General features: G+C 55.6%; 4 protein-coding genes across 11 annotated transcripts; 2 read left to right on the forward strand and 2 right to left on the reverse strand.

The window, feature by feature from the left end:
* Nucleotides 1-36: 36 nt before the first annotated feature.
* Nucleotides 37-4,900, reverse strand: LIN37 (lin-37 DREAM MuvB core complex component). Of its 2 annotated transcripts, XM_082676222.1 has the most exons (9): nucleotides 4,730-4,900; nucleotides 2,128-2,203; nucleotides 1,916-1,966; nucleotides 1,568-1,597; nucleotides 1,401-1,486; nucleotides 1,149-1,315; nucleotides 407-547; nucleotides 245-318; nucleotides 37-158 (listed from the first exon to the last, which is right to left on the reverse strand). In XM_082676222.1, exons 1-9 carry the CDS (start codon nucleotides 4,761-4,763, stop codon nucleotides 77-79), a joined length of 741 nt encoding a protein of 246 aa, XP_082532348.1. In that variant the 5' UTR covers nucleotides 4,764-4,900; the 3' UTR covers nucleotides 37-76. The 2 variants fall into 2 exon arrangements, with proteins under 2 accessions (XP_082532348.1, XP_082532349.1); XM_082676223.1 differs by lacking the exons at nucleotides 1,568-1,597; nucleotides 1,916-1,966.
* Nucleotides 4,901-6,464: 1,564 nt separating this feature from the next.
* PSENEN (presenilin enhancer, gamma-secretase subunit) lies at nucleotides 6,465-7,849 on the reverse strand. Of its 2 annotated transcripts, none has more exons than XM_082677507.1 (4): nucleotides 7,717-7,849; nucleotides 7,428-7,583; nucleotides 6,920-7,024; nucleotides 6,465-6,733 (listed from the first exon to the last, which is right to left on the reverse strand). In XM_082677507.1, the coding sequence occupies exons 2-4, from the start codon at nucleotides 7,486-7,488 to the stop codon at nucleotides 6,594-6,596; spliced, it is 306 nt and encodes a 101-aa protein (XP_082533633.1). In that variant the 5' UTR covers nucleotides 7,489-7,583; nucleotides 7,717-7,849; the 3' UTR covers nucleotides 6,465-6,593. The 2 variants fall into 2 exon arrangements, with proteins under 2 accessions (XP_082533633.1, XP_082533634.1); XM_082677508.1 differs by having other exon boundaries at nucleotides 7,428-7,545; nucleotides 7,717-7,791.
* Nucleotides 7,850-7,985: 136 nt separating this feature from the next.
* Nucleotides 7,986-11,125, forward strand: U2AF1L4 (U2 small nuclear RNA auxiliary factor 1 like 4). Of its 6 annotated transcripts, XM_082676290.1 has the most exons (9): nucleotides 8,007-8,056; nucleotides 8,201-8,288; nucleotides 8,427-8,477; nucleotides 8,684-8,750; nucleotides 8,834-8,883; nucleotides 8,958-9,056; nucleotides 9,230-9,363; nucleotides 9,474-9,569; nucleotides 9,926-11,125. In XM_082676290.1, exons 1-9 carry the CDS (start codon nucleotides 8,013-8,015, stop codon nucleotides 10,008-10,010), a joined length of 714 nt encoding a protein of 237 aa, XP_082532416.1. In that variant the 5' UTR covers nucleotides 8,007-8,012; the 3' UTR covers nucleotides 10,011-11,125. The 6 variants fall into 6 exon arrangements, with proteins under 6 accessions (XP_082532411.1, XP_082532416.1, XP_082532412.1 ...); XM_082676285.1 differs by lacking the exon at nucleotides 8,427-8,477 and having other exon boundaries at nucleotides 7,986-8,056; XM_082676286.1 differs by lacking the exon at nucleotides 8,427-8,477 and having other exon boundaries at nucleotides 9,230-9,351.
* Nucleotides 10,842-12,921, forward strand: IGFLR1 (IGF like family receptor 1; the record flags this gene model as incomplete). Its single annotated transcript, XM_082676293.1, is given in 7 exon segments — nucleotides 10,842-11,058; nucleotides 11,061-11,131; nucleotides 11,616-11,798; nucleotides 12,098-12,491; nucleotides 12,576-12,845; nucleotides 12,848-12,897; nucleotides 12,901-12,921. Coding segments are annotated over 7 exon segments (1,098 nt in total). The 5' UTR covers nucleotides 10,842-10,949.
* Nucleotides 12,922-13,006: the final 85 nt, after the last annotated feature.

Raw genomic sequence — 13,006 nt, forward strand, 5'->3', positions numbered from 1 at the left:
GGATGGGCTGGAGAAAGCGGAGGCCAGTGTGGAGGAGGGGAATGTTTATTGGGGTGAGGGTGGGGAGAGGGGAACATCACTGTCGCTCGTACATCTCCCGTAGGATCTTCATGCTTTCTGAGTAACGAAGCTGGTTCCGATGGGATGCCTCCTTCCACCTGCAGTTGGGGTGGGGGGAAGGCAGAGGGAGGACTCAGCAGTTGGAGCACAGGCCACAGGGAACAAGCATTTGGGGGATGCTCACCTCTGGCGGATGCGTTTCCAGCGCTGCATGTTTCGGTAGATGAGTGTGGAGGGTGAGGGCTCAGGCTCAGAGGGCTGCATGGACAGAGAGGCCAGGCTGGGTGGCCACGCCCGAGCCCCACAACTCCTGCCCCATTGCCCCAGGCTGGCCTTGCACACCCACCTCATCATCAGGGGTACCCTGGGTCTCAGGCTGCAGTGGGGATGGAATTCGGGATCTACAGGCATCTCCGGGTGGTCCGGGAGCTGTGGGTGGAGGCAGCTTATACACATCACGACTCTTGCTGTTGGTGACCTCTGAACCCTGAGGATACAGGACCCCACACCAAGCCCAAGAGAGTCAGAGAAGAGGGCCAGGGGCACACATTTCACACCTCCTTCCTTTCCCAGTGACAAAAGACATGAGGGTCTCACCAGGGACCTGTACTTAGGAGTCATGTCTGTCTGCTCCAATGATCCCTGTTTTCTCCTATCCAACCCAGGGATCTCCTCAATTACTCCTGCCCAGCACACAGACCTCTATCTATGCAGACTTCCATTCCCAGCCCAAGGGGTCCCCATCTGCTCCCCTAGGCCAGGTGGCTACACCTGTTTGCACTAAGAACCCCTGCCCAGTCCCCCAGCTCTTGGGAACCCCTGATCTTGGAGGTCACATCTATTTGCCCAGAGGAACCCTGTCCCCTCTCCCTCCCAGACCGGATAGCCACGTCTGTCTGCTCTGGGGCACTCCAACCGTTCCCCTGGCCTAAAGGTTCCTATCTGTGTACCTCACCGGATCCAGGAGTTACCCGAGAGACACAGAGACCTATGCTTGTCTATCCCATTAGCTTGGGGGGAAGGTACCTTGCGACTGTCTAACCACTGCCCTCCCTGGCTGCTGGGCGGGGGCCCACCACCCATCCCACCTCCTCATCCTCAGGCAGTGGGGGCAGCGGTGAACTGGGTGAGTGTTCACGCTCGCGCACTGTGGGGCTGTTGCGCATCCAGGCTCGGCAGATCGGGTACAGCGGTGTGTTCTCACTGAACTGAGCCAAGTCCACGCTCCGGTCAAACAGCTTGATCACGTACGAGTCTAGGGTGGTGAGAGTGGGAGGGGTATGAATATCGTCACGTAGACCGCCATCACTGCCTGCCCTCCAGGGCCACCGACTACTCACTGGATCGCTGTGGCCCTCCCTCGGCCAGCCCCTCATCCATCTCCCTCCTCTTCTTCCTCCGCTGATGGGGGAATCGGGCAGATGGCCTGTGTGGGGAGGGAGAATTTCAGGACCGGGGTGGGGACTGAGGACCTCTCATCAGCTGGCTGGGGCCCCTGCCACCTTACCGTTTGCCGCTGGCCGTGATGGAGCAATCCCTGTGGGGAGAGACAGGGCGTCAGCAGGCTTACCCTTGAACAAATGCCTGCTCAAAACCCCCCAAAGGGCACCCTTGGGGTACTGTGATCAAGCTCATATAGACGCCACCAACTCCTTAGGCCTTGTGTTCCCCCCACACCGGGGCCCGAGGTGGCATCATCAGGGGACCTAAGCTTCTGCTGCCCCAGGGCCTTTGTACACGGAGAGTGGTTAGGAGTGTGGTGGAGAAAGCATGGGGCAGGGTGGTCAGGGCTTGGATGAGGAAAGAAGTTATCTACCACAAACCCTCAAACACAGATCCCATCAATAAAACTTACTTGTTGTGGGTGTCTGAGGGGGTCTTCCCAGCTTCCTCATCCAGACGCTCCCTGGTAGCAGAGGAGAACTGTAGGCTCAGGGTTCCAAGGGCCCAGGGTGGGAAGGCACCCAGTGGCCTCATCCATTGGGCCCCTTCCTCCCTAAGCCAGCCTCTGGGGTCCCACCCAGGGCCCCCGACTCCCTATGACCCCATGCTGGGCCAGGTTCCAACCTGTCCATGTGACTCTTCTCCAGCAGACACTGCAGAACAGCATCCAGTTGGTTCCGGGCCTTTGCCATCTCCAACTCTGGGGAAGAGGGTACCGAGGAGTCACTTCCCAGGCCCACGGCAGGTGGGCAGCCACTGGGCCGGGGAAGGGCATGTGTATCCAATCCTTCGGTCAGGCCCAGGCATGCTGGGAGGGTACAGTGGGCAGAGACTATTGAAATGATGAGCAAGAGCTCTGGCTGCCAGGGCTGACCCACATGCTCATGTGTGACCTAAGGTGAATCACCTTACCTCACTGAGCCTGTTTCCTCATCTCGAAAATGGGTCTCCGAATGGTATCTACCTGCTAGGACTGTTTTGCGGTTTAAACAAACCTATGTTGTATATGAATCTCTTAGCAGGATGCAATAATAACGAGTAACATATATAGAGTGCTTATTATGTGCCAAGCACTGTTCCAAGCACATCACACATATTAACCCACTGAGTTTTCACAATAACCCTGGCAGGTAAATATGATGTTTATCCCCATTTTAAAAATGATGAAACTGAGGCACAGAGATGTTAGGCTACTTGCCCAAAGTCACACAGCTAGGAAATCGCAAGGCTGAGGATTTGCACCCAGGTCATCTGGCTCCACAGCTGAAGTTATAAGGCACGGACTCAAACTGGGTGCAGAATCCAGCCGCCAGATGTGCTCTGTTTGGCTGAGGTAGTTGTGTTATTTTAAATCTGAGTTAAATCTGAATAAGATGACTACATTTAATAATTGGGAGATTTCATCTCAAATACCCATTTTTGGCTTTTTTTTCCCCCAGGAAATGAGATCTGGGCCCACCTTCCTGCATGCCACAGCCCCTGCCTGGCCCTGTCAGCCTATGTGTTTGCCTCTCTTCATCACGGAACATAAGTAGGTGATGATGTTATAAATATTCCCCTCTTACTCTTGTGGGGTGTTCACTCTTCTCTTCCAACTAGTAGGAGCTCTGACCCAGCACTCAGAGCCTGGAAGGACACTTGGGGACATGCTTTGCCAGCCCTGAGACTTCCTGAAGAGACCAGGAGACATGACTCAGAGGAGAGACAGGGTGGGGATGCAGGGCTGGGGGCAGCTGAGATTCTAGCAAAGAGCCTTGGTTAGGAGCCAAGGTATGGATCATGCCCACCTCTCTTTCCCTAGTCCTTGTTTCTCTCCTGACCCTGGACACTTTCCCTTTGATATCCCCCAGGCTCCTGCTACCTACTGGGTCCCACACTGGCCTCAGTGTCTCTCTAAACTTATCCCTTTTCCTGGACCCCCTTCTCAGGTTTATCCACACTGTCACCCCATCCCTCCCTGGGCCTCAACAAGGTCACTTCTCTCCCTCCCCCGCCCACCCCATGGCCTGTCCACTTGATCCCCTGAGTGTCTCTCCCCCCTCCCTAGTCTGCCCACCTGGGTCCTTTCCCTCCCTCCCCCTGGGCTCCCAGCCTCAGTCTCCCCTTCTAATGAACCCTCCACAAGGTGGCCAGGGGAATCTTCCTAAACCCAAACCTGACCCTGATCCTTCCCTGCTTAGAACCCTCCACGACTCTGCAGTGCCCCCCTGGGGCAGAGTCTGAGTGTTTCAGCCTGGTGTTCACAGGCCTCCATGACCCTGCCTACTCCTTCCTCACCATTATTTTGTTGTGGTCAGGCCCCCTTCACTTTTCCACCCACGATTTTTGGGGCATTTTTTGGCATCTGGGGGGCCGTCTTGTAAAACTCCCTCCTTGGTTCAAAACCCTCCCTTGGCTCCCCATTTCCCTCAGAGCAAAAGCCAAAGACCTGCCCACCCCCCACCTTTGCTCTCATCTCCTCACACTTTCTACATCACTCGCTCTGCTCCAGCCACACTGGCCTCCGTGCTGGCCCTTGAACACTCCGGACAAGGCTTTCACCTCTCCGCTGTTTCAAAGCTATTTCCTTTGTCAGATTTGCTGTTCCCTCACTTATCCTCATCGCTCTCTCCCTCACCTGGCCTCACTCCTGATCTCCCTACCTTCTCCTGTTTCGTTTTATTACCACTTATAGCATTTAACATCTCACGTCATTTTAGTATTATTTTGTTGTCTGGATTCCACGCCTCTCCCACCACCCTTAACGTGCCAGTCCTGGGTTCCCATCAAGCTTGGCCCCAACCCAAAATGACCTCCTCTCTCTCAGATTCAGTTTCCCCATCTACCACATTTCCCACGTCCTAGGATTATTGGGATACAGTGACTACGAGGATTAAAAGCTTTCCCGTACTTCAGGTGCTCAGCAAATGCTGGACTCATGACCACTGCGAGAAATGGGGAAACGGAGAAAAGAGTCCTTCTTTGAGTCACACGGCTCGGGATCCCCATGTCTTACCGCACCACACCACTGCCTGAGTCACCACCATTCAACCTCAAAGCTATCCTGAACACACACCGGGAGGGTATCAAGGTGGCAGGAATCGCTCGATGCCTGACAGCGATAGTCAGATGGGCTGCGGGGAGAAGTCGCGTAGTCCGCCTTATCGCGATAATGCTGTCTATAGGGACTCCCACACCCTGATCAGTCCGGTGCTCCCCTACAGGCCCCCGACCTCGGGGTCCTCACCTGATTTCTCCACTTTCACCTTCACCGGGAACATGGTTGGGGTCTGGGGTCTGGCTAGCTGGGTCAGAGAAGCCCAAAAGAGCCTACGGTCACAAGTCAAGGCCAGAGGCAGACGGGGAGAAGTCAAAGGTAAGCTTCGTGTGTGGGCAGTCCTCCGCCCTGAGCAGTGTCCGGCCGCGACGGCCGCGGAAGCCGCCACCTCCTCCAGTTCACCTTCTGTGGGCGGGCCCTTCGGCAGTCCCTTGTTTCCATTAGTCAATGCAACCGTCAATCTCGTACCCTGGCCAATTCACAGCTGCCGCTGTCGGTTCCCAGCTCTAAGTCCCACCTTTCTGGTGTGGGGGTGGTCCAGGTTTCCGGAAACAAACCAACAATATCCCAGGGCGCTTCCTGGGAGGTGTAGTTCTAGCTCCCGAGACTCAGCCGAAGTAAGGGCGCCTGCGCCGCGCGAGGCACGGTGGGAGACCAAGGATCAGAGCGTCGCGAGGCTGCTTGGCACTTATAGTATTAGAAGATTTGAGTAACACAAATTTGGCTATTTAACAGGAGTTATTTAACCGTGGGAGTCTCTCTTGGTCCCTAAGAGGAAAACAATTCTGGGGCTAGGCTGGGTTCCCTCTTAACTAAGCACTCACTAGGTGCCAGCTACCTGTTAAACTCTTTTAACGTGCAGCCTCATTCACTTAGCAAATATTAAGTACCTGAGCCAGGTACTCTAGGTACTGGGGACACCGCAGTGAACAAAATGGACAAAAATCCTTGCCCTAATGAGCTTATATTTTAGAGGATGGAAGACGAACAATAAACAAGTAGAATATTTTAAATGAAATGTAAGAGGAGAAAGGATATAGCCTGAAAGAGACATAGGGAGTGTGGTGGCCCGAGCGCGGGTTGGAAAAGAATTTCCAGGCACAAGGCAGAATGTAAGGAAGATAGAGTTTATTAAAGAGAAGGGTCGCTGCAAGAACAGCGGGCCAACTTCCTGGTAGCCAGGGAAAGTCAACCCCCTGTGTGGGCTGGCAGCCAACTTTTATAGCCTCAAGACAAAGAAAAATCCTGCGAGCAGGATGGCATTAGGTGATTGGTCAGGAAGCTACAAGGTTACTACATGGTGAATATTTTACCTAATATGGAGTCGGGGTGGGGGGCTGTCCGGTTTAGATTAGGAGAGGCCATGGCAACAGTTGCTATGGGGGCTCGGTTAATTCCAGAGTTTTTGTCCTGTGTCCTTGATGTAGGGTGTCCTTGATGTAGGGCTCCACAGGGGGTGCCAAGGTGGGGACTGAAATTTTAAATAGGAGGATCAAGGAAACCTCCTCTAATAAATCTCTTGAATACATGTCTATTGCTGCAGACAATCTCCTTCAGAAAATGAGGAACTTCCATTTACCACATGTGCCTTGGCGTAGATAAATTCTAGGGGGTAGCATTGTGATCCACACTTCCGATAAGAATAATGAGGGCGAAGTAATGTTTTCAAATTCACATACTACCTGTACAGGATGACAGTCCCTAGTAATGGAAGTATTATTCCTTCCTTGGTTCCAGATCTGTACAATAGGGTTCCCAAGCAAGAAAGTTCCTATTTTTGAAGGGTTATGAGTAGTATACAGTGAACTAATGCGCATCATGTATGAAGCACTAAGCCTAGCACAAAGTAAGCAATCAATAAATGTTTCTGAATATTAATAATCATTTTAAGTTTCAACCTCCAAAAGATCCCAGGAAGTCAATATTGAGAATTAGGGTCCTTTATTAGGGGATGTCAGCAGAGAACACAGGAGATAGGAACAAGTCTTAGGGGCTTGAGAGTGGGCTTGGAGAAGAGGAGCCCATCCTGGTCCTCAGGCCTGTGCAGAAGTTGTCAGGGGGTACCCAGGGGTATGGTGAAGGAGAGGTAGTCCCCAAGGGCGCCCCAACGTGGCCGGTAGATCTGGAAGATAGTGATCCAAGTGGTGAGTACAATCACCCAGAAGAGGAAGCCCACAGCTGAGCGCCAGACATCTGTAAGAGGGAACAGGAGGGGAAAGGTTGGCCACCACCTGCTCTCTGGTCTCCCCGAGACCGGCCCTCTCTTCTCTTCCACAGAGTCCCAGAATTCTGGAACCTCCATTGTCCCTTCCCACCAAGGCTCCCAGAGACCCCCTCCCCACACCCGATGGCCTCCCTTCATCTGTGCCCTGGACTCACAGCCTTTGATTTGGCTCTGTTCTGTGTATGCCGGGACAAGGAAGGCCTCTCGGAAGAACCAGAAGATGTTGACCAACCAGAGAAAAGGCAGGAAAGCAAACCCACCTAAAGAGAAGAAAATAAACTGGGACTTAAGGCAATGAGGATCCTCCCAACACCCACGTAGCTGACCAATTTGGAAGGTCCTCTCCCATACCCAAATTCAAATGGAGATCTCTGCTATCAGGGATTCAAGAATCCTGACTCCTCCCCGGGATCCAGGAATCTGAGTCCTCAACCATCTTTTCGGTAGGACCAGGAGACCAGGCCCCCAACTCCCCTCCTCTCTTGGGACCCAGAAATTGAGGCCCCAGTCTCCTCCTTCCTCAGGACCCAGGCCCTTCCTCTCTTGGGACCCAGGAGTCGGCGTCCCCAGCCACTTCATCCTCTAGACCCAAGAATCCAGGCCCCCAGGCGCTCTAGTCCCGTCCCCTCTCTTCTCCGGGGACCCTAAGATATCAGCCCTTACCCAGGTAGTACTTCCGGCACAGGTTCAACTTCTCCTCGTTGGACACCCGCTCCAAGTTCATAGTTGCGCTGGGGCCGGGTCTTCCGAGGGTCTTCAGGGCAAGACCCAAGCCCTGACCCTAAGTGACAGATGCAAGGATCACAAACAACCACGCCCCTATTACGACAAAAGGGAGAGAAATTGAAGGGTGGGTTTTCTGAAAGAAGGGTACCCCCGCCCCCACCAGCAAGATGACTGGGTTGAGACGCTCTTTATGTTTATTGGGGTACGGAGTCGACCCCTAACTCACCAGTGGAGTCTTACTTCCTCCTGTTTGGACCCCTTTGCCACTTTCAACTACGGACTTTTGCGCGAGATGCCGCAAGCGTCTCTGGACCTTGTAGTCTTTTTGGTCAGGCAACGCTGCACGCATGCGCTTTCAGGAAACTCCAGAGGGTGAGTCCGCGGGGAGGGTGAGACCCTCCGTCACGCAAGCGCACTAGGGAGTTTCTGAGTGTCCGGAGGCCGCGAAGAACTACATTTCCCAATGCCCTTAAGCAACGGAAGTGACGTAATAGCAGACATAGTTGGAGGGTTCGGGTAAAAATGGCCGAATATTTAGCTTCGATATTCGGGACTGAGAAGGACAAGTGAGAACGGGCGCAGGGAGTGGCCCCTCGGGAGCCCGAGGACGAGGCACTTGGTTCCCTGGTGGCTGGGCGGCGTGGGGCGGTGTTTCTGGGGTGTCCGGCTCCCCGGCCCTCGGTTCACCTCTGTCTCTGCACCTCTTCCAGGGTTAACTGCTCTTTTTACTTTAAGATCGGGGCCTGCCGGCACGGGGACCGGTGCTCCCGGCTTCACAACAAACCGACTTTCAGCCAGGTGAGACCCGGCACGGAGCCTGGGGGGTTAACTTCCTGTCCATTCCCTTTCTGTTGTCCACCATCACGAGGTCCCGCCTTTTCCGGATTTCTAGGGCCCACCCTACCGCCCGGCGTTTTTCTTGTCGGAGCTCTGCAGGTTCCTCTCCCAACCTTCAGGCCCTTCTCCCAGGAACTTGGCCACGCCCCCGTACGTAAAGACCACAGCCCTGGGCTGTCCCTCACTGCTAGGTATCCCCTCTTCTGGTTTTCTGAGGGACAGGCGTTGCTGTTGCACTCAAGATGCTTATGCTTTTTCTCTGGTGCAAGGTCTCACCCCCAACCTTCATACCCAATCCCTCTGCATATAGTCCCGCCTTCTGAGCTTAGGCCCCGCCCCCTTTAAATTCTGTTCAGACCATAGTGCTGCTCAACCTGTACCGGAATCCACAGAACACCGCCCAAACCGCAGACGGATCGCACTGTGAGTGAGGGACCTGTCTTGGGGGCAGGGCGGACAGCTCCCAGCAGGCCACGCCCTGATTCCACCCTGCCCCCCTCCACCAGGTCACGTGAGCGACGTGGAGGTGCAAGAACACTATGATAACTTCTTCGAGGTGAGGGTTGGCAGGGGTGGGTTCAGTTTCCTGTGGGCCAGCAGCGCAGCTGAGTTCCTCGTGGTCTTCCACAGGAAGTGTTCACGGAACTGCAGGAGAAGTACGGGGAGATTGAAGAGATGAATGTGTGCGACAACCTGGGGGATCACCTCGTGGGCAATGTTTATGTCAAGGTGCCTGCTGTCTCCCCATTAGAGCCTAGAGGTGGAGGCATTTCAATGCCTAACGGCCACCGCTGAAGCCTCACAGCTTGAGGTCCTTCACTAAATCCAGTCCAGACCCTGAGCTGCTAGCTAATCCCCTGATTTCTGAGTTTGATTGCTGACCCTGACCGACTTTCCCTCAGTTTCGGCGCGAGGAGGATGCAGAGCGGGCAGTCGCTGAACTCAATAACCGCTGGTTCAACGGGCAGGCTGTGCATGCCGAGCTGTCTCCCGTCACTGACTTCCGGGAGTCGTGCTGTCGGCAGTATGAGATGGGGTATGGTAGTGCAGGGGTGGGATGGGCACTTGGAGTCCCAGACTTCTGTGTATGAGTTGAGGGGGCTGTCAGTGACAATGGCCTCATCCGTCCATCCATGCTTTACCCAGGGAATGTACCCGGGGTGGTTTCTGCAACTTCATGCACCTGCGACCTATCTCCCGCAACCTCCGGCAGCAGCTCTATGGGCGGGGACCCAGGCGCAGGTACCTCAGGACCAGCCTGCCAAGACTTCTCGTATCCCAAGGCCCCTGTATCCTGAAATGAATCTGATCCTGTGCTCCAATAAGTGTCTCAAGCCTTTTGTGCCCTAAAACTAGCCCTGAGCCCCATCTGAAGACGAGCACCTAAGTCCCAACCCCCAAACCAGCCTGAACCCCAAACCCAAGTCCATCCTGGATCTCTAATCCTGAGGTCAGCCCCTGTGCACCTATCCTGAGGCCACCCCCAGGAACGCTACTTACTTCATCAAGTGCCATGCCTTATCCCAGAGCAGAGAGGCAGAACTGGGGGATCTGCACACCATCCCCATGGCTCTGATCCTCCTCTCTCCTGTCCCCAGGTCACCCCCAAGGTCCCATACCGGCCACCGTCCCCGAGAAAGAAATCGACGACGGTCCCCAGACCACCGGCATGGCCATTTCTGAGATGCTGACCTTGCCCTCCACCCCTGGCAGGCACATATGTTCCTGGCCAGGACCCCTCCTCAAAGCCCCCTTAACTCCCTAGTGCCATCTTTTCCATGCTCCGGGTCTCCATGATGTAATACCTTCAACACAGGGACCTTCTATCGCCCCGCCCCTAATAAAGTTCTATATTGAGGGTTTAGAGCTTCGTTGTTAGCTTGAGCCTGGCTGTGGGCTGGTTTCCTTCCACCCCCACATCTGCTGATGAAAAGGGGAAGTAGGGCTGGGCTCTGGCCACAACCTCAGCCAAGAAACTTACAACAACAGGTGGGAAAGCGGCATGCCCAGGGTCCTAGAAACCCCCAAGTGGGAGTGGTTGGGTGGGGCTGCCTTTGTGCTGAAACTTCAGCACGTCCATCAGAGGATTCTCAAGGGGGAGATGCTTGGTTGTGGCAGGTCAGAGGATTCCCAGTCTGGAGGAGATTGGGGTTAGGAGCTAAGGTAAGATTGCTGGGAGTTGGGTGGGAGTCTCCAGTGGGTGATGGCTGGGTCCTCCATGCCCACTGCCCTGAGATGGGAATAGGTAGTACCTAATACTTAAGCTTACACTGTGCCAGGTGTTCTAAATGCTTTACTTCCAGTAATGGTTTTACTTCTCCACAATAACCTTCTAAGACAGGTACTATTATACCATTTTACAGATGGGAAAAGAGAGGGCAAGAAGATGGCAGAGATGGGATATAAATCCACGCAGTCCGGCTCCAGAGTCCTCGCTGTAGCCATCTTGAGGCCTTGTGGCTGCTCTGATAACGGGCCAGGAGCTGGTCTGGGGCTGGAGAGTAGATTCCTGGCTTCCGAAGGGGACTGGGGATCCTATGCCCCCACATCCACTGCTTCCTTCTTCTGCCCCGGTTTCCTGGCAAGTGCGGCAGAGGTGCTGTGGCAGGAAGTCCTGTGGTCATGGCCCCCCAGAAGGCAGGCTCCGCCAGGATGGGGCCCCTATGCCTCCTCCTGACTGCCGTGCTGCTCCTGGCCCAGGCGGCGCCGAGGAAGGCCTCTCAGCACTGCAGCCGGAGTACCGGAACCCTGAGGACCTGTGCTGTGGCAGCTGCTTGCAGCGCTTCGGGCCGCCCCCTGCTCGGGTAAGGAGCCGGGACTGGGCGTTTGCATATGTTCAGGCGGAGTTAAGGGGTGATAGGGAAGGGGGAAGGGGCGAGGTCTGTGGGGTATGGCCCGTGAGGCTTGCTTCGGGGTGGGGGCGGTGGGCCGTACGTAGACAAAGTGGGGATGGGGGGCTGAGCCTGCGAAGAAAGGGACAGTGTGAGTTAAGACGGTCATGGTTAAGGGGTGTGGCCGGTTAGACAGGCGGGAACCGAGAGGCGAGGAAGAGGCGGGCGGGGGAATGAAAGGGGCGGGGCCTATGTAGAGAAGGTTGGGAGACTGGTAGGGCTAGTGTGCGGGGGGGCGGTGAGGGGGGGGGATAGAGAGATGGGCACGTCCGCTGATAGGTTGCGTGAGTACAGTGCAAGGGGCGGGGACTGCTGGGATAGGACAAAGGGGAAAGCACGTAGCTAGCGCAGAGGAGGCAGGTTTGGCGGTTGCACGTGAGACGCTGTGTCCCACCAGACTGAATTTTCGGAAAACTGCGGGCCCGATGATGCGGGCAATCACGTAACGCACCCCTTCAAAGAGTGTCCTCCTGGGCAGTGCAACCCCAACAGCGAGGAGCTATGTAGCCCTTGTGGCGGCGGAGCAACGGCCCCCACTTCCTTGGGGAGCCGCGGCGGGACCCGGAGGCGCGGCAGACAGGTGCTGGTTGGGCTCCGGACAGCCTGGGCAAGGTGCAGCCCGCCAGAGTGGGGCGGGGGCGGGGAGCGTGGCTTGGGGTCGGATGGGTGGCGTCTGTATCAAGGGAAGGGAGGGTGTAACCTAACTGAAGAGGACAGGGATGGGGGCACAGTATTGATGGTATCAGGGGTTAAAGGAGTCGGGGTGGGGGGGTGGGAGGGCAGGATCAGGCGGAGATGTGGTCCCATTGAGGGATTTAAGGATGGGAAGTTTGTGCTGAGGAGGCAGGAGTAGGGCATTGCTTCCCACTTTATTTCCAGAAGCCGGTCCCTAACAAGGAGCCCTGCCCCCTGACACGTGGAAAGCTGAGCGTCCTTAGTTCCCAGGAGCCCAGCTTACCGGCGATTTCCAGTCTCCTGTGGACATCTGAGCACAAAGTCCCTCAGCAGGCCTGGCCGAGTTGGAGTTTTGACCTGTCCCTGGTGCTGGTTCTGCTCATGACCTCAGCAGAAATTCTCCTGCTCGCCCTGCAAAGGCACCGCCGTCGCCACCACCAGGGGAAAGCTGTCCAACACCCCTATCCTGGCTTGGTTTGCAACGACCTCAACACCCACACCCTATTCTCCTTGCACTTGTCCCCTCCAGGCTCCCTGGAGGCTTCAGAGGCAGGGGACTCAGGGAAGGAGGTCCCTCTGCCTCCACTCCTAGGCAGGGGTTAGTTGAGGATACACCAAGGAGGGGGGGAGGTGGGCTGGAAGCTTGCGCTTCCTCCCCTTCACCCCTCCCTTTGTCTCCCAGAGCTGCCAAGTCTGGAATCACAGCCGCTGTCTCGCCTCCTGGATGAGCTGGAAGTGCTGGAGGAGCTGATCGTGCTGCTGGATCCTGAGCCTGGGCCAGGTTGGGGGAGAGCCTGTGGCAGCACTCGACACCTGGCTGCAAAATATGGACTGCCTGCTGCCTGGTCCACTTCCGCCTACTCCCTGCAGCCCAGTCGCTGGCCTCGGTGGGCCCTGATGGAGATGGTGGTGGCAAGGGAGCCCTCTGCCTCTCTGCGCCAGATTGGCACACACCTGCCCAGAGACGGCGGGCAGATGCACTGCAGGTGCTGTCCAAGCTTGGCTGAGCTGGGGCCTGCCCAGCCTAGTACCCGATAAAAATAAAGTTTCCGTTGAAGTAAGTGCCTGCTGTCTCTGGGCCTCATCACGGGTCCTCTTAAAATAGTCTTAATT

This window comes from Grampus griseus, assembly GCF_964374135.1.
Source record: "Grampus griseus genome assembly, chromosome: 19".
In the NCBI taxonomy this organism is placed as follows: domain Eukaryota; kingdom Metazoa; phylum Chordata; class Mammalia; order Artiodactyla; family Delphinidae; genus Grampus; species Grampus griseus.